Genomic DNA, 25,542 nt, shown 5'->3' on the forward strand with positions numbered 1-25,542 from the left:
GGTAGAAGGAGTCAATTTTAGAAAACCTAGCACATTTATTTTTCAACATAGTCGCCTCCTACATTTACACAGTTAGTCCAGCTGTTGTGGAGCATATGGATCTTGGACCTCCAGAAAGTGTCCACAGATGGGTAATTGATAAGTTCGTGGCCTAAGGTAGAAGGAGATGAGTTATACAGTTCTCGATTCATACACATGCAGCTCAACTCTTTGAGTGATTATGCAGAAAATTTGAAGTTAATAACTCATCTTCTTCTACCTTAGGCCACGAACTTATCAATTACCCATCTGCGGACACATTCTGGAGGTCCAAGATCCGTATGCTCCACGACTGCTGGACTAAATGTGTAAATGTAGGAGGGGACTATGTTGAAAAATAAGTGTGCTAGATTTTCTAAAATTGACTCCTTCTACCTTAGGCCACGAACTTATCAATTACCCATCTGTGGACACTTTCTGGAGGTCCAAGATCCGTATACTCCACGACTGCTGGACTAAATGTGTAAATGTAGGAGGAGTCTATGTTGAAAAATAAATGTGCTAAGTTTTCTAAAATTGACTCTTTCTACCTTAGGCCATGAACTTATCAATCACCCCTCGTAAACAAAGACTAATAAAACAGTTTTTTAAAAAAGTGCGCAGACAAAATACACTGGACAACAATTTTTTTCAATGTGTTGCTTCCACAGATTTAAAAAAAAATTTATGATACACTGCGTGAAGCTGAACACAGTTACAATTTCAACAATTTCAATCATGTAGGAATTTGGAAAAACAAGAAATTAACTTTTATCGAATATAATCTGTTCAATTGCATAACAGTGCTGATGTTTTCTAATAGTTTAACTAAGCTAAAAATGTTTTGTTGATGACTTTCATTTGTACTCAGTGTCTGAGGCTTCTCGTATAAGTGTCCAACAATAATCAGCCAGCATTGACGGATTCCAGTTGCCCTGATACCGTTTCTCCATGACCGCAGTGTCCTGGTGAAATCTTTCACCGTGCTCGTCACTGACAGTGCAAGATTTGCAGGAAAGAAGTCTAAATGGGAATGCAGAAAATGAATCTTTAGTGACATGTTGTACTTCATGGTTTTGTATGCTTGAAGCACGTTGTCAACCAGCTGCATGTAGTTTGATGCTCTGCAGTTGCCAAGAAAATTTTCAACAACATCCTTCAATGCAATTTTCTCCGGTCCCATTACAATTTCTTCAAATTGCCTGTCATTGATGACCTGTTTGATTTGTGAACCAACAAAAATGCCTTCCTTAATCTTGGCATCAGTTATTATAGGAACCATCTGTCTCAAATATTCCTTCATGAAAATCTTTGTGCCTGGTGACAGCAGATTTCATCCCTGCAGTCTTGAACCCAGGTTAGGAATGGATCTCAAGAGAGTGAATTTGTGGAATGCCAATGAGATGGCTTTTTAGAGCCTACAAGGGAATCAGCTATACTGGATTGGGTGTTATGTAATAAACCGTGGGTGATTAGGGAGTTTAAGGTAAAAGAACCCTTAGGAGGCAGTGATCACAATATGATTGAGTTCAACTTGAAATTTGACAGGGAGAAAGTAAAGTCTGATGTTGCAGTATTTCAGTGGAGTAAAGGAAATTACAGTGGTATGAGAGAGCAATTGACCAAAGTAAACTGGAAGGAGCAGGGATGACAGCAGAGCAGCAATGTTGTGAGCTTCTGGGAAAAATGAGGAAGGTGCAGGACACATGTATTCCAAAAAAAAAGAAATATTCAAATGGCAAAATAGTACAACTGAGGGTGACAAGGGAAGTCAGAGCTAATGTAAAAGCAAAAGAGAGGGCATACAATAACACAAAATTGGGAAGCTTTTAAAACCCTACAGAGAGCAACTAAAATAATTATTAGGAGGGAAAACATGAAATATGAAAGCAAGCTGGCAAACAATATCAAAATGGATAGTAAAAGCTTTTTCAAGTATGTAAAAAATCAAAGAGAGATGAGAGTGGATTTAGGACCGCTAGAAAATGAGGCCGGAAAAATAATAATGGGGACAAGGAGATGACAGACGAACTAAATGAGTATTTTGCATCAGTCTTCACTGTGGAAGACACTAGCAGTGTGCCAGATGTTGAAGGGTGTGAGGGAAGAGAAGTGAGTGCAGTTACTATTACAAGAGGAAAGGTGCTCTAAAAGTTGGAAGCCCTAAGGGTACATAAGTCACCCGGACCAGATGAACTGCACCATAGGGTTCTGAAAGTGATTGTGGAGGTATCAATGATGATCTTTCAAAAATCGTTGGGCTCAGCATGGTGCCAAAGGACTGGAAAATTGCAAATGTCACTCCACTTCTTAAGAAAGGGAAAAGGCAGCAGAAAGGAAATTATAGACCAGTTAGTCTGACCTCAGTGGTTGTGAAGATGTTGGAGTCAATTGTTAACAGTGGGGTTATGGAGTACTTGGTGACACAGGACAAGATAAGACAAAGTCAGCATGGTTTCCTTAAGGGAAAATTAGAATTCTTTGAGGATAGATAAAGGGGATGCAGTGGATGTTGCATATTTTGACTTTCAGAAGGCCTTTGAGAAGGTGCCACAAATGAGGCTGCTTACCAAGATAAGAGCTCATTGTATTACAAGAAAATTACTGGCATGGTTAGAGCATTGGCTGATTGGTAGGAGGCAGCACGTGGGAATAAAAGGATCCTTTTCTGGTTGGCTGCCAGTGACTAGTGGTGTTCTGCAGGGGTCGGTGTTGGGACCAATTCTTTTTATGCTGTATATAAATGATTTAAAGATGAAATAGATGGCCTTGTTGCCACGTTCTCAAATGATACAAAGATTGGTGGAGGAGCAGGTAGTGTTCAGGAAACAGGTAAATTGGCAAATTTAATTGAATTGAATTGACTTACTTCTTACATCCTTCACATACATGAGGAGTAAAAATCTTTATGTTACGTCTCCGTCTAAATGTGCAATGTGCAATTTATAGTAATTTGTAATAAATAATATGCACAATAGGACTGTCAATATAGCATAGAAATACAATTGCATCAGTGTGAATTAATCAATCTGTTTGCCTAGTGGAAGAAGCTGTCCTGGAGCCTGCTGGTCGTGGCTTATATGCTGCTTATATGGTACTGATTCCTGGATAGTAGCAGCTGGAACAGTTTTCAGTTGGGGTGACTCAGGTCCTTTTAACATACCTGTCTCTGTAAATGTCCTGAATAGTGGGAAGTTCACACCTACAGATGTGTTGGGCTGTCCACACCACTCTCTGCAGAGTCCTGCAATTGAGAGACTCAATTCTGCGATTACAAAAGGACTTAGACAGATTAGGAGAATGGGCAAGAAAGTGGCAAATGAAAAACAATGTTGGAAAATGCACGGGCATGCACTTCGGTAGTAGAAATAAATGTGCATGTAAATGGGGAGAAAAATCAAAAATCTGAGATGCAAAGGGACTTGGAAGTCCTTGTGCAGAACACCTTACAGGTTAACTTGCAGGTCGAGTCAATGGCGAAGAAGGTAAATGCCATGTTAGCATTCATTTCAAGAGGTCTTGAATACAAGAGCAGGGATGTGATGCTGAGGCTTTATAAGACACTGGTGAGGCCTCACCTTGAGTACTGTGAAGAGTTCTGGGCTCCTCATCTTAGAAAAGATGTGCTGGCATTGAAGAGGGTTCTGAGGAGGTTCACAAGGATGATTCCAGGAATGAAAGGGTTATCATATGAGGAATGTTTGATGGGTTTGGGTCTGTACTTGCTAGACTTCAGAAGGATGAGGGGGGAATCTCATTGAAACCTTTCAAATGTTGAAAAGCCTAGACAGAGTAGATATGGAAAGGATGATTCCCATGGTAGGGGAGTCCAGGACAAGAGGGCACAGCCTCAGGATAGAGGGATGTACTTTAAAGCAAAGATGTGAAGAAGTTTCTTTAGACAGAGGGTAGTGAATTTGTGGAATTTATTACCATAGGCAGCTGTGGAGACCAGGTCGTTGGGTGTATTTAAGGCAGAGATTGACAGGTTCTTGACATCAAAGGTTATGGGGAGGAGGCCGGGGAGTGGGGCTGAGGAGGGGAGAAAAGGATCAGCCATGATTGAATGGCAGAACAGACTTGATGGGCTAAATGGCCTAATTCTACTGCCATGTCTCATGGTCTTATCTGCCCTGCTTAAGCATGCCCAGGCATGCCTGGTCAAGATAGAAAAATTTTCAGCTTACATTGTGGGCAACATTTTAATTGACTTGAATTATTATTTGAAATAAAAAATATAGGCATTTTCAAAAAATGGTGCATGATTGGGAAATTTCATGGTGATTTTCATGATCAGCAGTCCTAAATCCATAAGATATATCCAAAGGTATTCAGGAAGCAAAATCTTTGTTGTCCAGTGATATGATCTACAATTTTACAAACATAACTGATGTGACGGATGGGAGGGCTTTTGCAGAACATATTTTTCATGAGTGCAGTTTCCCCTTGCTTTGGGTGCCAAAGAGGACTTGTTTTACTACTGTTTTGTTGTGTTCTGTGTTGTTCTGCCAAGCATTGTAGACATGCTATGTTGTTGCTGGAATGTGTGGTGACAACCATCCAGTGTGTTGGTTGTTGATGCAAGCAACACATTTCACAGTATATTTCAATGTTCATGTGATAAATAAACTTTATTCTTGAATCTTGAAGGTTCACTAGCATTTTACTAAGCCAGAACTCATCTGCAAGTCACCAGAACTGTGGAACCTGTTAAAAACTTCAGGGTAAATCTAGAGCGAGCTCATGAGTGTGCTTGTACAGCTCAGTGTTACAATGGCCACACTAATGGCACTCTATGTTCAATGATATTATTTTATGTTCCAGTTTCAAGTTGACAGAATAAAGACCAGAGGAAAAGATTTACAGAGCCTCAGTTACAAGTGGATGAAATAACAAGTTCTCTGTGTTCCCAGCATACTGTAGACATCCACACATTGTAAAAGTTAATCCTTTTTGTTTTAGGGAGGAAAACTGCTCTTGGGAGCACCCGGCAGCTTCTTTTGGCAAGGTAAGAAACTCTAACGTTCGGGGAATTTCTAGAGTTTCAAAGGCAGGAAGAGTTTTAACTTCTAAGCACATCTTCCTATGGGATGAAAACTGGGAATTTCTCTCAATGAATAATTAGAATTTACATTCTCATCAGAAATTCCTTCCAACTCTGTACTTTTTAAATCGCCCATTAGTCAGTGTAGTAAAGCATCAGGAGTGTTGCTTCTGCGCAGTTACTGTGACCTGAGTTCAATCCAGATTTTGTGTGTAATTTGCAGAGTTTATGCGTTTTCCCTGTGACTATATGAATTTCCATAAGACCATAAGGAGCAGAATTCAGTCATTTGGCCATTCGAATCCACTCCACCACTTCATCATGACTGATCCCTTTTTCCTCTTTTCCCAATCTCCTGCCTTCTCCCTGTATCCCTTCATGCCTTGACCAATCAAGGATCTATCAACCTCTGCCTTAAATATTCATAAAGACTTGGACTCTAAACTAGCAGCCTTACGACGGGCCCCTGTGGATAAAATCAAAATGGCCTGGGAGCAGGATTTAAATATCTCCTTATCCGAGGAGAGCTGGGACTCAGTTCTCAAATCGGTTAACTCAACCTCCCTTTGTGCTCGCCATTGCCTCTTACAGTTTAAGATTGTTCATAGAGTCTATATGTCTAAATCTAAACTATCTCGATTCTACCCTGGCATTAGTCCGCTCTGTGATAAATGCAAGAGGGGCGTGGCCTCTCTCATCAATATGTACTGGTTCTGTCCTAGCTTGGAGAAATTCTGGAAAGATGTCTTCACTACATTATCGGGTATTCTGAATCAGCACCTAGAACCTAACCCCTTAATTGCTCTGTTCGGTTTTTGGGGCGAGACAGATTTATGTCTGGGTCCAACCAAATGCCAAATACTATCCTTTGCCTCTCTCCTGGCGAGACGCTTGATCCTCCTTAGATGGAGAGATGTTGCCCCGCCCACTCATGCGCAATGGCTTAACGACATCATGGCCTGCTTGGACCTCGAAAAAATTCATTATTCAGTTCTTAATTCGGATCTAAAGTTCCATAAGGTCTGGGGACCTTTTATCGAGTACTTTCATAACCTTCCTCTTGACTAGGGTTTTTTTTTCTTTTTTTTTCTCTTCTTTTCGGTCCCTTGCTTTCAGCTCCCTTTTTTTTTCTGGTAGTAGGCATTATTATCCTCTGTTGCTAAGTGTATTCACAGTCTGGGAGTTTGACTGTCCGGACTTATACTCTTTATACTGTGTGGTGGTTGGTCTGGAGTTGTTGTTTTTTTTTTCTTGCGTTGTGGGGTTTGGGGAGGACACTAAGCTCACTTGTCTTTAATTTAGGTGCTTTTTTGTTAAATTCTCTTCTTTTGTAGCATATTGTTATTGTATGCTTAATCTTGCACTGTATTAATGCTCCTCATTGGGATTTGGGGTTTTTAATTTTGTAAAATGTTTTGAAAAACTAATAAAAAAAGTTAAAAAAAAAGACTTGGACTCCATAGCTGCCTATGGTAACAAATTCCAGTTTCACCATGCTCTGGCTAAAGATATTCCTCCTCATCTCTGTTCTATATGGACACTTCTCTATTCTGAGGCTGTGTCCTCCAGTCATAGACTCCCCCAGCATGGAAACCATCCATGGGATTGGGAGTAAATTACAGGAAGTGACCCTGATTGCAGATGGATGGCAGAAGAATCTGGGGATGTTCATGAACATGTGAGAGAGAATAGGTTACGGGTAAAGAAGTTTGGGAATGGGATTGATGGGAATGCTGAAAGCTGGCATTGTTGCAGTGGAAGCTGGAGGCGACTGGAAGGGGACCCAAGTGCAGGACACAGGCACGGAGATTTGACACGGAAACGGATTTGGACATGACTTGGACTCGGAACTTGGAACCTGACTCAGGACTCGGACTTGACATGGACTCCGAGCCGGGACTCGGACTTGACTTGGACACCAAGCTGGGAACTGGAGCACGGAGCCTGGAACTGGAACACGGAGCCGACAACACCAAACAAAGACAGATGATTTATATCTTGCCCAGAGGAGCGGCAAACGGCCAGCAATCCCCAGCTAGACACGAAGAGACAGAATTCCCAACTTGGAGTAGCGGCAAACTGCTGGACCTACTCAACTGCAACCGAGATGATAAAACAAACAACGACTGACAATTCGTATCGCAGCTCGGAGCAGCAGCAAATGGCCATCAACACTCATCCGGACACAAGACGACTAAAACAAACAACGACAGTCCATTCGTATCTTGACTCCGGGTAGCACATAAAGCGGCAAACTCTTGACTCGACCCAGCAACAGTGGACGACCGACTCTTGACTCGACTCTTTCTCGGCAGCCCGGAACGAGCAATGCCACTCTGCTGAGGTGATGAACCAGCAGCGAGTAGATGTAAGCTGGAGTTTTTATGCTGCCGGTTCGAATGAAGATCAGGTGCCCTAATCAAGGAGCCCAGTGGAACACGGGGAAAAGGAAATTAACTGAAATGAGTAGTTAACAGACCGGACCATGACAGGCATATGGGCTGATCAATGGGTGTGCAGTATTGTACAATATAGTAGAAAACTTTTAAGAAAATAATATATAATATGAATAATACTTTGGGAAGCATCTTCACTTAATGTACCATATTGAGTATCCTGTTGGGTGACAGAGGGGAGATGTGTCTCTACCAAAGGAGGTGTAAGGCGTTCCTTCCCTCCGCTAGCCTGCAGGTCACCCTGGGCAAGATGTAGCACCTGCTTAGCCCCCTGATCAGGGTCACGAGAAAGCATGGGAGCAGGTGGTGGCTGGTTGTTTGGGCAGCTGGTATATATCACAAGTGCTGGTTATGTGACCACTGCCGTCAGGCAGACAATCTCTGAAGGGTATTGATAATGGCTGGGTCACTCATCTTGTAAAGAGACTACCCAGAAGGCAGCAATGGCAAACCACTTCTGTAGAAAATTTGCCAAGAACAATCATGGTATAGATGGAAGACTATGATTGCCATCGTCATGTGACACAGCACTTGATGATGATGATGATGATGATGATGATGATGAATGACCTTATTAAATCTCTTCATAATGTTATGACAGCAGAGTGACACAACTTCACAGCGCCTCACAGCACCAGAGATCTGGGCTAAATCCTGACTTACACTGCTATCTGTGTGGTGTTTCGCTCTCCCAGGTACAGAGTGGAGGAATGTACAGAGTACATTGAAGTGGACTGTCATCCTGTGTACCTTCCCCCACCATCACATTTAAGTCACAGCTGCAGTAGAACTAACTATTATACCACATACCTCAATTCCAATTAAACCACCCCATCACACCTCTAAACGTCAATGCCAATTTAGGAGCAATTTAAAAGTAATATCAGATGTTATGCCCGAGGAACAGGATTAGGGTTATCTGAATTTGGTACACTCTTAATGAGCTGGGAGCAAATTTATCTGAGAAAGACTTCCAGCATCTGTGGAGAGAGAAACAGCATTACCATTTCAGGGAGATGACCTTTCAATAAGACTATTGTGATAAAAATTCATTACACTAGAAAATTAATTGTGTTTCTCAGTTTATATAATCAATACCGCTTTGGATACAATTGGCGGGGGGGATGACCTAGCAGAGAAACGACACGGTGGTCAGGTCTCTGGCGCTGAGTCTGGCTCTGTGACTCAGAAGGGAAGGGGGGAGAGAAGAAGCAAGCTGTGGTGATGGGGGATTTGATAGTTAGGGGAACAGAAAGGAGGTTCTGTGGACGAGATGGCTTGTTGCCTTCTAGGTGCCAGGGCCCAGGGCATCTCAAATCGAGTCCTTAGCGTTCTTAAGTGGGAAGGTGAGCAGCCAGAGGCTGTGGTCCACATTGGTACCAATACATAGGTAGGAGGGGTGACAAGGTCCTGCAAAATGAGTTCAGGGAGTTAGGGGTTTTGATCTCAGGATTGCTACCCATACCACATACTAGTGAGGCCAGAAATAAGAAGATCATACAGTTTAACACATAGTTAAGGAGTTGGTGTAGGAGGGAGGGCTTCAGATTTTTGGATCATTGGGCTCTCTTTCAGGGAAGATGAGGCCTGAACAGAAGGGATGGTTAGCTCCTGAACTTGAGGAGTGGGGTTTAAGCTAGAGCTGCAGGGGGATAGGAACCAGAGCATCAGAACAGATAGTGGAATGGCTGTGGAGAAAGATGTTGTTAAGCCTATATATGTACATAAGAACATAAGAGATAGGAGCAGGAGTAGGCCAATCGGCCCCTCAAGCCTGTTCCGCCATTCAACAAGATCATGGCTGATCCAATCTTAACTCTAGTTTTCACCGAATCCCACAAGGCAACAGTGCCAACCAACAGGGCACCATGCCGCCCATTTTATTTTATTATTTATCCCGCCCAAACCCATGTGATCACCCAGGGAAAAAAAACCGAGTTGCCAATTGAGGAGAAAAAATCTGGAAAATTCCTCTCCGACCCATCCAGGCTATCGAAAACTGGTCCAGGAGATCACATGGCTGATCTAAACCTAGGCTCATGTCCACTTACCTGCTCGCTCACCGTATCCCTTAATGCCATTTTTATCGAGGAAAATGTCTATCTCCGTTTTGAATTTATTGAGTGTAGTAGCTTTCACAGCTCTCTGGGGCAGTAAATTCCACAGCCCCACTACCCTCTGAGTGAAGAAATTTCTCCACATCTCAGTCCTGGAACGGCATCCCCTTATTTTAAGATTATACCCCCTAGTCCTAGTTTCACCCATCATTGGGAACATTCTCCCCGCATCCACCCGATCAAGCCCCTTCACAATCTTATATGTTTCAATAAGATCGCCTCTCATTCTTCGGAACTCCAATGAGTAGAGTCCCAATCTACTCAACCTCTCATCATACATCAACTCACACATCCCCGGAATTAACCTAGTGAACCTTCTCTGCACTGCCTCGAGAGCCAGTATGTCCTTTCTTAAATATAGACACCAGAACTGCACGCAGTACTCCAGGTGTGGTCTCACCAATACCCGGTACAACTGCAGTAAGACCTCCCTGTTCTTATACTCCATCCCCCTAGCAATAAAAGCCAGCATTCCATTGGCCTTCTTGACCACCTGCTGCACTTGCATACTAACTTTTTGTGTTTCCTGCACCAGGACCCCCAGATCCCTTTGCACAGAAGCACTTTCCAGTTTCTCTCCATTTAGATAATAACTTGCTCTATTATTTTTCCTGCCAAAGTCAGGAATCAAATCGAAAGGTCAAGCATGGTGGGACTAATATTCTGAGCTGCATATATTTCAAAGCAAGGAGTATTGTAGGAAAGGTGGATAGGTTAGGGCATAGATCAACACATGGAATTATGACATTGCAGCCATTAGTGAGACTTGGCTACAGGAGGGGCAGGACTGGCAGCTCAATGTTCCAGGGTTCTGTTGTTTTAGAGGTGACAGAGCAGAAAGGATTAAAGGGGAAGGGGTGGCAGTGCTCAGTCACGACAGACTGGAGAGCTTGTCTAGAGAGGTTATATAGGTGGAACTGAGGAATAGGAAACAAATGGCTACGTTAATGAGGCTATATCATTGACAACACACAACAGTCCTAGGGATTTAGAGGAACAAATTTGTAAAGAAATCGCAGATTGTTGTAAAAAACACAAGGTGTATGTGATTTTAACTTTCCACATTTTCAATGAGACTCCCGTATTCTAAAAGGGCTGGATGGGATAGAGTTTGCCAAATGTGTTCAGGAAAGTTTCTTTAATTCTACATAAAAGTCCCACTAGAGAAAGTGTGATACTTGATCTGCTAGTAGGGAATGACACAGGGCAGGTGACAGAAGTTTGTGTAGGGGAACACTTTGCATTCAGTGATCACAATGCCATTAGTTTCAAGATAATTGTTGAGAAGGATAGGTCTGGTCCTCAGGTTGTGATTCTAAATTGGAGAAAGGCCAATTTTGATGGTATCAGAAATGATCTGGCAAGTGTGGATTGGAACAGGCTGTTTTCTGGCAAAGTGCTCCACAAGGATGTGTGCTTAGCCCACTGCTCTGCTATCTACACCAATGATTGTGTGGCTAGGCATTGATCAAATGCCATCTATAAATTTACTGATGATACACCCACTGTTGGCAAAATCTTAGATGGAGATGAGAGGGCATACAGAAGCAAGATACACTAGCTAGTTGAGTGGTGCCACAGTAATAGCCTTGCACTCACTGTCAGTAAGACCAAAAAACTGCTTGTGGACTTCAGAAAGTGAAGTTATGCACCACATACAGATTACAGAGGAGGAGATGGTTGCTGTCTGGAGGCAAATTAGGGTGGATAAATCCCCAGGGATTGACAAGGTGTTTCCTTGGACCTCCTGGGAGGCTAATGCAGAACTTGCAGTGGATGGCCTTCACTTATTGTTACAGTGGATTGAAACTTCTACTCTGCATATTGATGCAGATTAGACACAAACGTTGCCTTCCACTGCAAATTTAACAGACTTCAAACTTTGAGACTTGTGAAAAGGAGATGTTGCCAGGATGCTGGAGCAGGGATCCAATCACAGACCCAGTACTGTGCACACAGTGATATTAATTGAGTAACAAATCCCAAAGTGCAAACAAAGATCAGGCATAGATGAAAACATCCAGAGAAATCCAAAAGCTAGAATCAGGAAACAGGCAGAGTCACTATTCAGACAGACTGAGTTCAGATACAAATGCCGGAAAGGCTCAGGAAAATTCACTGGCAGAATCTGGCAACAAACCAGTGAAAACACAGGACTGAAATACACTGAGCAATAACCAGAGAGGCAGATGATAGGTGGAGCACAATGAGACACAAGTGGCAGCAATACAGGTAATAATGAGAAACAGGTGAGAGACGGAGTACTCAGTGATATAGGGGCCGGAGTAGAGCAGGAGCAGGGACAGGAGCACATGGCAATACAAAACCACACACTGACAGCTAGGGGGAAAACACACAAAAAGACAGAGTTCAACTGGAGGTACTGACAGATGTAGTGAAATATTCACTTCAATACGTGGGCAAATGGGATTGGTGTATGGCTGGTGGCATATGGACTGAAGTGCTGTATAATGATGAACCCGTATACGAGGCATTCTGGAGTTTTCAGGTTTTGCTGCCATATTAAATTGAGGCTGCTCAACTGAACACTGGGTCATGTTTCCCATATAATTTAATTGCATCTTTTCCTCAGTGATACTATGAACTTGTCCCACAATGTCAGGAACAACCATTATCCCATCAATCCACTCCATGAAGGATGACATTTACCTTTCTCATGCCATCCAACTCATGTTGTCTACAAGATATCTGCTTATGTAAAGTGACTGGAAGATAAGTGTTTCAATATCCTGTAATCCTCTTAGGTCAATTGATCGCTGCCAAGGTTGATGATATTCTCAAAAATTATAACTACAATGATCCTCTAAAAATATTGGGAATGAAGAAACAAACTGGAGATGCACAAGGGAAAAGAGATAACATCTTTATGGGTAAGGCTCCTGTGCCTTTACTATAATTGATATGCTGCATTTTCTCTTTAAGGATACAGTGTAAAGTTGTAAAAATGCCCAGTTTCAACTATGCTGATGAAGAAAGTAGCCATTGTTTACATCATGCTCAGCAAAGTCTCTATAATTAATTAGAGGAATATTGACTAAAACGATCAGAGTTAGCTGAATCCATCTCCAGTCTGACTGTGCATCTTGTCACATCCACACTATTCTATGATGAGACTGTTCTTCTCCTTAGAAAGTCTTTTAAGAATGACTCTTCCGCTCTAATGTTGTAGGTTCTGATAAGATTGATGTGGAAACCCCAAACTCTCCCACAGATGGGACAGGAGGTGATTGATGGGGCAATTTGAGGGATCTGTTCCTTCCACAGGACCTCTGCATTGTCCTGATTCCCAAAACCACCCCAAAAGTTCCTTTGCCCTTTTGAATGATCTTGGGCTGCAGATGGGAATGCAATTGGATGTTGATCAGGATGATTGGAGCAGATTGGGAGGCAGATTTTGGAAAGGTGCAAAAATAACAGGGTTGTTATCATGGGTGACTGTTCTGATTTTAAAATAACAGGGTTGGGTGATTTTAACTTCCCTAATATTGATTGGCACCTGATTAGTTCCAATGGTTTAGACGGAGCAGAATTTGTTAAGTGTGTCCAGAACGATTCCTGTCACAGTATGTTGACAGGCGGACTAGGGGGAATGCCATACTAGATCTAGTATTAGGTAACGAACTGGGTCAGGTCACAGATCTCTCAGTGGGTGAGCATCTGGGGGACAGTGATCACTGCTCCCTGGCCTTTAGCATTATCATGGAAAAGGATAGAATCAGAGAGGACAGGAACATTTTTAATTCGGGAAGAGCAAATTATGAGATTATAAGACTAGAACCTGCGGGTGTGAATTAGGATGATGTTTTTGCAGAGAAATGTACTTTGGACATGTGGTCGATGATTGGGGATCTCTAGCAGGATGTTAGGGATAAATTTGTCCTGGTGAGGAAGATAAACAATGGTAGGGTGAAGGAATCATGGGTGACAACTGAGGTGGAAAATCTAGTCAGGTGGAAGAAGGCAGCATACATGAGGTTTAGGAAGCAAGAATCAGATGGGTCTATTGAGGAATATAGGGTAGCAAGAAATGAGCTTAAGAAGGGGTTGAGGAGAGCAAGAAGGGGGCATGAGAAGGCCTTGGTGAGTAGGGTAAAGGAAAACCCCAAGGCATCCTTCAATTATGTGAAGAACAAAAGGATGATAGGAGTGAAGGTAGGACGGATTATAGTTAAAGGTGGGAAGATGTCCTTGGAGACTGTGGAAATGAGGTTCTCAGTGAATACTTCTCTTCAGTATTCACCAATGAGAGGGAACTTGATGACGGTGAGGACAATATGAGTGAGGTTGACATTCTGGAGCATGTTGATATTAAGGGAGAGGAGGTGTTGGAGTTGTTAAAATACATTAGGATGGATAAGTCCCTGGGACCTGATGGAATATTTCCCAGGCTGCTCCACAAGGCGAGGGAAGAGATTGCTGGGCCTCTGGCTAGGCTCTTTATGTCCTCATTGTCCATGGGAATGGTACCGGAGGATTGGTGGGAGGCGAATGTTGTCCCCTTGTTCAAAAAAGGTAGTAGGGATAGTCCGGGTAATTATAGACCAGTGAACCTTACATCTATGGTGGGTAAGCTGTTGGAAAAGATTCTTAGAGATAGAATCTATGGGCATTTAGAGAATCATGGTCTAATCAGGGACAGTCAGCATGGCTTTGTGAAGGGCAGATGGTGTCTAACAAGCCTGATAGAGTTCTTTGAGGAGGTGACCAGGCATATAGATGAGGGTAGTGCAGTGGATGTGATCTACATGGATTTTAGTAAGGCATTTGACAAGGTTCCACATGGTAGGCTTATTCAGAAAGTCAGAAGGCATGGGATGCAGGGAAGTTTGGCCAGTTGGATTCAGAATTGACTTGCCTGCAGAAAGCAGAGGATCGTGGTGGAGGGAGTACATTCGGATTGGAGGGTTGTGACTAGTGGTGTCCGAAAAGGATTGGTTCTGGGCCCCCTACTTTTTGTGAATTTTATTAACGACCTGGATGTGGGGGTAGAAGGGTGGGTTGGCAAGTTTGCAGACGATACAAAGGTTGGTGGTGTTGTGGATAGTGTAGAGGATTGTCGAAGATTGCAGAGAGACATTGATAGGATGCAGAAGTGGTCTGAGAAGTGGCAGATGGAGCTCAACCTGGAGAAGTGTGAGGTGGTACACTTTGGAAGGACCAACTCTAAGGCAGAGTCCACGGAAAATGGCAGGATACTTGGTTGTGTGGAGGAGCAGAGAAACCTGGGGGTACATGTCCACAGATCCCTGAAAATTGCCTCACAGGTAGATAGGTTAGTCAAGAAAGCTTATGGGGTGTTAGCTTTCATAAGTCAAGGGATAGAGTTTAAGAGTCACGAGGTAATGATGCAGCTCTATAAAACTCTGGTTAGACCACACCTGGAGTAGTGTGTCCAGTTCTGGTCGCCTCACTATAGGAAGGATGTGGAAGCATTGGAAAGGGTACAGAGGAGATTTACCAGGATGCTGCCTGGTTTAGAGAGTATGGATTATGATCAGAGATTGGGGGACCTAGGGATTTACTCTTTGGAGAGAAGGAGGATGAGAGGAGACATGATAGAGGTGTACAAGGTATTAAGAGGAATAGATAGAGTGGACAGCCAGTGCCTCTTCCCCAGGGAACCACTGCTCAGTACAAGAGGACACAGCTTTAAGGTGAGGGGTGGGAAGTTCAAGGGGGATATTAGAGGAAGGTTTTTCACTCAGAGAGTGGTTGGTGCGTGGAATGCAGTGCCTGAGTCAGTGGTGGAGGCAGATACACTAGTGAAGTTTAAGAGACTACTAGACAGGTATATGGAGGAATTTAAGGTGGGGGGTTATATGGGAGGCAGGGTTTGAGGGTCAGCACAACATTGTGGGCCAAAGGGCCTGTACTGTGTTGTACTATTCTATGTTCTATGATGCATTTCTTCAAGGGAATTGAAGAGACTGCAGGTACTGGAATCTGGAGCAAAACAAAAAAATCAGTTGGGGGAACTCACTAGGTCAGGCAGCATCAGAATAGAGTAACCCACAAAGTGTTGAAGGAAATCAGCAGGCCAGGCAACATCTATGCTGGGAAGTGGCCAGTTGACATTTTGAGTTGAGACTGTCATCTAGATTGGCTGTGATGGCGAGTCTGGATGAGAGTGTGGTCAAAGCGAAGGAGAGCAGCAAAGAGTCATAGAGAGGGAGCAAAGAGGGAGGGTCTCAAATATTTCCCATCAAAGACAGATGGAAAAGCCTACCATGTGGAACCTTTGTCTCCTGCCAATCAGCTACTCCTTTATCCATGCTAGAATTTTTCCCATATTACCATGAGCTCATATCTTGTTAAGCAGCCTTATGTGTGGCAACTTGTCAAAGGCCTTCTGAAAATCCAAGTACACAACATCAACCGGTTCTCCTTTGTCTATCCAACTTGTTATTTCTTCAAAGAATTCCAACAGATTTGTCAGGCAAGTTTTTCCCTTGAGCAATCCATGCTGACTATAGTCTATTTTATTATGTGCCTCCAAGTACCCTGAGACCTCATCCTTAATAATTGACTCCAACATCTTCCCAATCACTGAGGTCAGATTAACTGGCCTATAGTTTCCTTTCTTCTGCCTTTCCCCTTCTTGAAGAGTGGAGTGACATTTGCAAATTTCCAGTCTTCCTGAACCATTTCAGGATCAAGTGATTCTTGAAAGATCATTACTAATGCCGCCACGATCTCTTCAACCACATCTTTCAGAACACTGGTGTGTACACCATCTGGTCCAGATGACTTACAGACCTTTCAGTTTTCCAAGAACCTTCTCTCTAGTTATGGTAACTTCACACACTTCATGACCCCTGTCACCTGGAACTTCCACCATACTGCTAGTGTCTTCCACAGTGAAGACTGATTGAAAATACTTTTTCAGCTCGTCTGCTATTTTGATGTCCCCCATTACTACCTCTCCAGCATCATTTTCCAAGGTTTGATATCTACTCTTGCCTCCCTTTTACACTTTATGTATCTGAAAAAACATTTGGTATCATCTTTAATATTGTTGGCTAGCTTACTTTCATATTCTATCTTTACCTTCTTACTATTTTTTTTAGTTACCTTTTATTGTTTTTTTTAAAAGCTTCCCAATCCTCTAACTTCCCATTAATTTTTGCTCTATTATATGCCCTCTCTTTGGCTCTCATGTTGGCTTTGACTTCTCTTGTTAGCCACAGTTGTGTCATCTTTCCTTAAGAATTCTTCTTCCTCTTTAGGATTTATATATCCCATACCTTTTGAATTACTTCTAGAAATTGCAGCCATTGCTGCTCTGCCATCATCCATGCCAGTGTTCTTTTCCAATCAATTTGGCCAACTCCTCTTTCAATCCTCTGTAATTCCCTTTACTCCACTGTAATACTGATACATCTGACTTTAGTTTCTACTGACAGACAAGCGACAAAGGCAGGTTACTGGCACCTTAAAACCAGTTGCTTCAGACAGATGGGGCTCAACAGCCGTGGCTGGCAGCTCATCTAGGAGAAGGAAAACTCTGATCTCAAATCTCCATTGCCTTGCATCTATACCCACTTATGGGAAAGGTTTCAGGAGTAAACCCAGAGGAAAAATCTGGGGTTTGAGTCCCTAAGACAGTCCAACATTGAGTTCAATTGACTGGTAACTCCTGTGACACCACTGGTGTAAACTGCATCTTTGCCATTTCTTTGGATTCATGGAGAGGAGGAGCATGCTGCAAGGGCAACAGCTTGCTCTCCATATTGTACTGTCCTGGTTGCGTATATGTAGGCAGGTAGGATGCAACATCTATGGCCGATCTCAACCTACAGAGGGCCTCACTGTCAAGTTGAATTAAACATTATTCTGTCAGCTGATTGTCAGTATGGTTTTATATTGTCAGATACTTTGATTCTAGTGGAAGATGCGACTTGTCATGATAAGAAAAACCAGGATGTTTTTACTTTTGAAAATCTGTTAAATTCAGCTTGAAAGGTGGTGAAGTATGTGTCTTGTAATATTATCTTCATAACCATCTGAATGCATCTACTTTCCAGGATACTCGCTTGCCTTGGGGGAGTTCACAGGAGACTCTATAAATGGTAAAGTTCATTGTCTTGTACTATTCTCAGTAATGTCACATTATTATGTTAGCTCCTATCAATCCTGAGAGTCAAGAGATCACTTTATTCTGCATTATCTAGAAAATACAGTGCATTGTCTACGATTGACTTCAACATTCCTTTTGATAAGTATCTAGTTAAGTTTCATTTTAACATAGTCCAGGTAAATCTTAAGAATCATCTTATTATCAGTCTCAACTAATTGCATCTTGCACAGACCACTGCAAAGTGCAACATTCAGAAGGGTCAGCTGAAATTAACAAAATTCAGTGGAGCAAAGAGGTGACCATTGTCTTGTGAATGATTTGAGTCAATGAAAGTGGAGCTTGTGTACACCTGAGCAAATCACTTATTGGCACAAGGCACCCCAATTCCTGCATTACGCTTAACCTAAAGAAAACACACGGGAATAAATCAAAGCTAATCATTGCTGAAAGGAATAACATGTTTTGTAAAGTCTATTTTTCCATTAGAAAATTGTTCATTTTGCACTGACTTTCTTTTTCTTTCTCTTTCTCAACTTACACAAATATTGTTCTGTTTATTTGGGTGTATATTATATATAATTTATCTTAACCTAAGTTTATGTTGTCATATGTTTGTCAGGTTTGTAATATACCAGCCATACCTCGCAGCCAACATCATTCATTCCCGCATTGTTGCTCATGAGATCTTAGCATTCTACCACATGATTCTCATATCACTTGACACCATTTCAGAATTCAACAAGTCTCACAAATACGCCCAATGACAGGCAGCTTTAAAAGATGGATAACTTTGGATATTCACAATCCTCAGATTAAAGAAATTCCTTTGCATCCCAATCAAACCGGCCAACCCAAAATGGTGTACCTAGTTCTAACCAAGGACCAAGTCTCAAAGTGGTTCTGATACTCTTTGAGTGCTAACTGAAAATCGGTCCCGTATTCCTACTCTTTTACTCCACTTGCCCACAATCCCTTTCAGGTTGGAGGACTTCATACTCTCGGATTCACCCATTTCCAAGATCATAGGAGGTAATACAAATTTCTAGCTTGGATTTCAACTATGAGAACAAGAAATGAATTGGGTGGTCAATTTAACAGTGTGTATTTTGTCCCTAATGTGGTAATTGAATGCCCATTTATCAAACTAACCTTTTCTCTGCCTGTTCATTCAACAGAATATCTCGTGGGAGCTCCCAGAGACAAAGACACTTTGGGTTCTGTATGTATAATTTATTACATAAATATTAGTCCAATTGAGATTTCTAACAGTAATAGTAAGCAGACTGTCACAGGGCATTATCTTTGGGAAAGGAAATGTGCTGTCCTTAAACATTTTGGCCAGTAAATGGCTATAGTCTACCAGAAATACACTTGGTTTTTAACCACCCAATAAGTACATGAACAAGCTATTCAACTAGATCTAAACTGGCAACTTGCACCATGAATGTTGCTGAGCAAATAGCATCAAGTTTTGTTCTTGGCTAGGCCTGAACATTTCTGTCAAGTTTAACCCAGCTAAACAAATTTGCTGATTTAATATCAATCAAATACAGTCACAGATTTTCTGTTACTTTGACAATTTTAACTTAACAATGCCCACCGAGAGTTTGTATTTCTAAATAACATGGGAAAGGTGCTTCTCAATCACATTGGATCAAACACATTAAAGCCCATCTGTGGTCATATCTCAGATGCTTCACCATTTTGAATTGAACCCATTTCCCACACCAAGTCAACAATATCATTGATTCAAAGAATAGTGAATAAATGTACATGGTTACAGAATAATTTCCAATTCTTGAGCATCTAAACCTGAGAGTATGTAGACAACTTTAAAGCAATTTGGGTTTCTATATTTTACAGAATGTTAAAGCAGCTTCCATTGTCTAAAGCTGCAGTAGAAAAGAGAGATATAATTTCATGAAATATTTCTTCTGAACTTTTATAGAAACATAGAAACATAGAAAACCTACAGCACAATACAGGCCCTTTGGCCCACGATGCTGTGCCAAACAAGTATTTGTGCCAAAAATTACCTCGAGTTACCCATAGCACTTTATTTTTCTAAGCTCCATGTACCTATCCAGGAGTCTCTTAAAAGACCCTATTGTATCCACCTCCACCACAGTCACCAGCAGCCAATTCCATGCACTCACCACTCTCTGTGTAAAATACTTACTCCTGACATCTCCTCTGTACCTACTTCCAAGCACCTTAAAACTGTGCCCTCTCGTGTTAGCCATTTCAGCCCTGGGTAAAAGCCTCTGACTATCCACACGATCAATGCCTCTCATCATCTTATACACCTCTATCAGGTCACCTCTCATCTCCACCGCTCCAAGGAGAAAAGGCTGAGTTCACTCAACCTATTCTCATAGGGCATGCTCCCCAATCCAGGCAACATCCTTGTAAATCTCCTCTGCACCCTTTCTATAGTTTCCACATCCTTCCTGTAGTGAGGTGAACAGAACTGATCACAGTACTCCAAGTGGGCTCTGAACAGGGTCCTATAAAGCTGCAACATTACCTCTCGGCTCTTAAACTCAATCATACGGTTGATGAAGGACAATGCACCGTATGCCTTTTTAACCACACAGTCAACCTGCATAGCAGCTTTCAGTGTCCTATGGACTCGGACCCCAAGATCCCTCTGATCCTTCACACTGCCAAGAGTCTTACCATTAATACAATATTCTACCATCATATTTGACTTACCAAAATGAACCATCTCACAGTTATCTGAGTTGAACACCATTAGCCATTTCTCAGCCCAGTTTTGCATCCTATTGATGTCCCGCTGTAAACTCTGATGGCCCTCCACACTATCCACAACACCTCCAACCTTTGTGTCATCAGCAAATTTACTAACCCATCCTTCCACTTCCTCATCAAGGTCATTTATAAAAATCACGAAGAGTAGGGGTCCCAGAACAGATCCCTGAGGCACGCCACTAGTCACCGACCTCCATGCAGAATATGACCTGTCTACAACCACTCGTTGCCTTCTGTGGGCAAGCCAGTTCTGGATCCACAAAGCAATGTCCCCTTGGATCCCATGCCTCCTTACTTTCTCAATAAGCTTTGCATGGGGTACCTTATCAAATGCCTTGCTGAAATCCATATACACTACATCTCCCGCTCTTCCTTCATGAACGTGTTTAGTCACATCCTCAAAAAATTCAGTCAGGTTCGTAAGGCACAACCTGTCTTTGACAAAGCCATGCTGACTATTCCTAATCATATTATGCCTCTCCAAATGTTCATAAATCCTGGCTCTCAGAATCTTTTCCATCAACTTACCAACCACTAAAGTAAAACTCATTGGTCTATAATTTCCTGGGCTATCTCTACTCCCTTTGTTCAATAACAGAACAACATCTGCAACCCTCCAATCCTCCAGAACCTCTCCCATCACCGTTGATAATGCAAAGATCATCGTTAGAGGCTCAGCAATCTCCTCCCTCGCCTCCCACAGTAGCCTGGGATACATCCTGTCCGGTCCCGGAGACTTATCCAAATTGATGCTTTCCAAAAGTTCCAGTACATCCTCTTTCTTAATGTCTATATGCTCAAGCTTTTCAGCCCACTTAAGTCATCCCTACAATCACCAAGATCCTTTTCCGACGTGAATACTGAAGTGAGGTATCCATTAAGTATCTCTGCTATCTCCTCCGGTTCCATAGACACTTTTCCATTATCACACTTGATTGGTCCTATTATCTCACATCTTATCCTCTTGCTCTTCACATACTTGTAAAATGACTTGGGGTTTTCCTTAATCCTGTTTACCAAAGCCATCTCATGGCCCCTTTTGGCTCTCCTAATTTCATTCTTAAGCTCCTTCCTGCTAGGCTTATAATCTTCAAGATTGCTATCATTACCTAGTTTTTTGAACCTTTCATAAGTTCTTCCTTTCTTCTTGACTAGACTTACAATAGCCTTTGTACACCATGGTTCCTGTACCCTACCACCCTTTCCCTGTCTCATTGGAACGTACCTATGCAGAACGCCACACAAATATCCCCTGAACATTTGCCACATTTCTTCAGTACATTTCCCTGAGAACACCTGTTCCCAATTTATGCTTCTAAGTTCCTGCCTGATAGCCTCATATTTCCCCTTACTCCAATTAAACGCTTTTCTAACTTGTCTGTTCCTATCTCTCTCCAATGCTATGGTAAAGGAGATAGAATTGTGATCACTATCTCCAAAATGCTCCCCCATTGAGAGACACGACACTTGACCAGGTTCATTTCCCAATACCAGATCAAGTACAGCCTCTCCTCTTCTACAACCTTCCAGAACACACCTAACAAACTCCACCCCATCTAAACCCCTTGCTCTAGGGAGATGCCAATCAGTATTTGGGAAATTAAAACCTCCCATCATGACAACTCTGTTATTATTACACCTTTCCAGGATCTGTCTCCCTATCTGCTCCTTGATGTCCCTGTTACTATTGGGTGGTCTATAAAAATACACCCAGTTGTTATTGACCCTGTCCTGTTTCTAAGTTCCACCCACAGAGACTCAGTAGACAATCCCTCCATGACTTCCTCCTTTTCTGCAGCCGTGACACTATCTCTGATCAGCAGTGCCACACCCCCACCTCTTTTGCCTCCCTCCCTGTCCTTTCTGAAACATCTAAAGCCTGGCACTCTAAATAACCATTCCTGCCCCTGAGCCATCCAAGTCTCTGTAATGGCCACCACATCATAGCTCCAAGTACTGATCCACGATCTAAGCTCATCCGCTTTGTTCATGATGCTTCTTGCATTAAAATAGACATATCTCAAACCATCAGTCTGAGCGCATCCCTTCTCTATCGCCAGCCTATCCTCCCTCTCACACTGTCTCCAAGCCTCCTCTACTTGTGAGCCGACCACTCCTTCCTCCATCTCTTCAGTTCAGTTCCCACCCCCCAGTAATTCTAGTTTAAACTCTCCCCAATAGCCTTAGCAAACCTCTCTGCCTGGATATTGGTCCCCCTCGGATTCAAGTGCAACCCATCCTTTTTGTACAGGTCACTCCTGCCCCAGAAGAGGTCCCAATGATCCAGAGATCTGAATCCCTGCCCTCTGCTCCAATCCCTCAGCTATGCATTCATCCTCCACCTCATTCTATTCCTATACTCACTGTCACGTGGCACAGGCAGTAATCCTGAGATTACTACCTTTGAGGTCCTGCTTTTCAACTTCCTTCCTAACTCCCAGTAGTCTGTTTTCAGGACCTCCTCCCTTTTCCTACCTATGTCGTTGGTGCCAATATGTGTCACGACCTCTGGCTGTTCACCTTCCCACTTCAGGATATTGTGGACGTGATCAGAAACATCCCAGACCCTGGCACCTGGCACCAGCCGTGTTTCTTTCCTATGTCCACAGAATCGCCTGTCTGACCCCCTAACTATAGAGTCCACTATCACTACTGCCATCCTCTTCCTTTCCCTACCCTTCTGATCCACAGTGCCAGACTCTGTGCCAGAGGCGCGGCCACTGTTGCTTCCCCCAGATAGGCCGTCTCCCCCAACAGTACTCAAACAGGAGTACTTATTGTTAAAAGGGACAGCTACTCGGGTATTCTCTCGCACCTGCTTCTTGCCCTTCCCTCTCCTGACTGTTACCCACTTAACTGTCTCCCCAAGCCCCAGAGTGACTACTTGCCTATAGCTCGTCTCTATCACCTCCTCACTTCCCCTGACCAGCCAAAGGTCATCGAGCTGCATCTCCAGTTCCCTAACCCGGTCCCTTAGGAGCTGCAGCTCGATGCACCTGGTGCAGATGTGGCCGTCCGGGAGGCTGGGAGTCTCCTGGATTTCCCACATCTGACATCCAATACAGAACACTGGCCTCACAGACATACTTCCTGTTTCTATTCCTCACAGGTAACTTGTCTGGCCTCAACCCGCCAAAGCCCTCCTACTCTGTCTACCTCTATTTTAATGTCTGCTCTATAAAGCTGTCCTCCTTTTAAACTCTTCGAGGTGGTCTAACTTGCTAGCGTCCACGCGTTTGTGCAGTCATGCCTCGATCAAAAATAAATCTGAACATTTCACATCTGTTATGGAGAAGTTGATATCTTAATTGTACTAAACCTGATAATCAATGAACCTATGAAATTCTCTAACACAAGAGAAACAAATCTTCAAGTCAGCACTTAAATAATTTTATATTATTTGGGGAGTAAACACAGGCTGAATGATTTTGGTCAAGATGAAAGAACTACTGCTCATCTTTATTCAAACACCTCTCTTTTAGTCAGCTCGGTGATGAGTATTTATTTAAATGCATTGAGTTCATTGTTCCTCATTGAGAAGGTAAACATAATCTATTACTTCAGGAAAAATAAGTTATGATTTCTGTTTTATTTTATGTACTCTATGTTGACTGTTCATGAACGGTTACAGCATTTGAAACCTGTTCATTAACAGCAGGATGGTTCTAGTGACATTTGCAGGTTTCTCTGAGGAGAGTTCAAAGGCAAGTTCATAGATCCTACACACTATGCTCTCCCTAGATGTGGGAGCCAATGTCTTGGACATTATAAACGCTCTGAAAGAATCACTCACCAGACTATTTGTCTTCAGATATTTTCTAAAAGTTTTAAGCTCATTATGAACATACTTTCTTTTAGACCATAAGATCATAAGACCATAAGACATAAGAGTATAATTGGGCCATTTGGCCCAACGAGTCTGCCCCGCCACTCAATCATGGCTGATCCTTTTTGTCCCTCCTCAGCCCCACTCCCTGGCCTTCTCCCCATAACCTTTAATGTTGTGTCCAATCAAGAACCTACCAAGCTGAAATACACCCAATGACCTGACTTCCTCCCCTGCCTGTGGTAATAAATTCCACAAATTCACCACCCTCTGGCTAAAGAAATTTATCAGCATCTCTGTGTTGAAATGACGCCCCTCTAACCTGAGGCTGTGCCCTCTTGTCCTAGACTCTCCCACCATGGGAAACATCCTTTACACATCTACTCTGTCTAGGCCTTTCAACATTTGAAAGGTTTCAATGACATCCCCCCCCCCCCCATCCTTCTAAATTCCAGTGAGTACAGACCCAGAGCCATCAAATATCATCATATGATAACCCTATCGTTCCTGGAATCATCCTTGTGAACCTCCTCTGGACCCTCTCCAATGCCAGCACATCCTTTCTTCAATGAGGAGTCCAGAACTGTTCACAATACTCAAGGTGAAGCCTCACCAGTACCTTATAAAGCCTCAGCATCACATCCCGGCCCTTGTATTCTCGACCTCTTGAAATGAATGCTAACATTGTATGTGTCTTCCCCACCACCGACTCTATCTCCAAGTTAACCTTTAGGGGGTACTACACAAGGACTCCCATGTCCCTTTGCATCTCAGGTTTTTAGATTTTCTCCACATTTAGAAAACAGTCTGCATGTTTATTTCTACTAGCAAAGTGCACGACCATGCATTTTCCAACATTGTATTTCATTTGCCACTTTCTTGCCCATTCTCCTAATCTGTCTAAGGCCTTCTGCATCCTACCTGTTTCCTCCACACTACCTGCCCCTCTATCAATCGTCATATCATCTGCAAACTTGGCAACAAAGCCATCTATTCCATCATCTAAATCGTTTATAAACAGCATAAAAAGAAGCAGTCCCAACACTGACCCCTGTGGAACACCACTCGTCACTGGCAGTCAACCAGACAAGGATCCTTTTATTCCCACTCACTGCCACCGATCATGCCCATAATTTTCCTGTAATACCATGGGCTCTTAACTTGGTAAGCAGCCTCATGTAGCACCTTGTCAAAGCCCTTCTGAAAATCCA

The 25,542-nt window shown here is 42.7% G+C and overlaps 1 protein-coding gene across 1 annotated transcript in view; it reads left to right on the top strand.

Moving 5' to 3' along the window:
* Positions 1-25,542, top strand: part of LOC140741028 (integrin alpha-8-like) — a 157,045-nt gene that overhangs the window by 39,237 nt on the left and 92,266 nt on the right. Inside the window, exons 6-9 of the mRNA XM_073070660.1 lie at positions 4,981-5,026; positions 12,401-12,526; positions 17,681-17,725; positions 18,909-18,952. Coding sequence (XP_072926761.1) covers positions 4,981-5,026; positions 12,401-12,526; positions 17,681-17,725; positions 18,909-18,952 — 261 coding nt within the window. The remainder of the gene's footprint in view (positions 1-4,980; positions 5,027-12,400; positions 12,527-17,680; positions 17,726-18,908; positions 18,953-25,542) is intronic.

This window comes from Hemitrygon akajei, chromosome 18 (genome assembly GCF_048418815.1).
Source record: "Hemitrygon akajei chromosome 18, sHemAka1.3, whole genome shotgun sequence".
Classification (NCBI taxonomy): Eukaryota; Metazoa; Chordata; class Chondrichthyes; order Myliobatiformes; family Dasyatidae; genus Hemitrygon; species Hemitrygon akajei.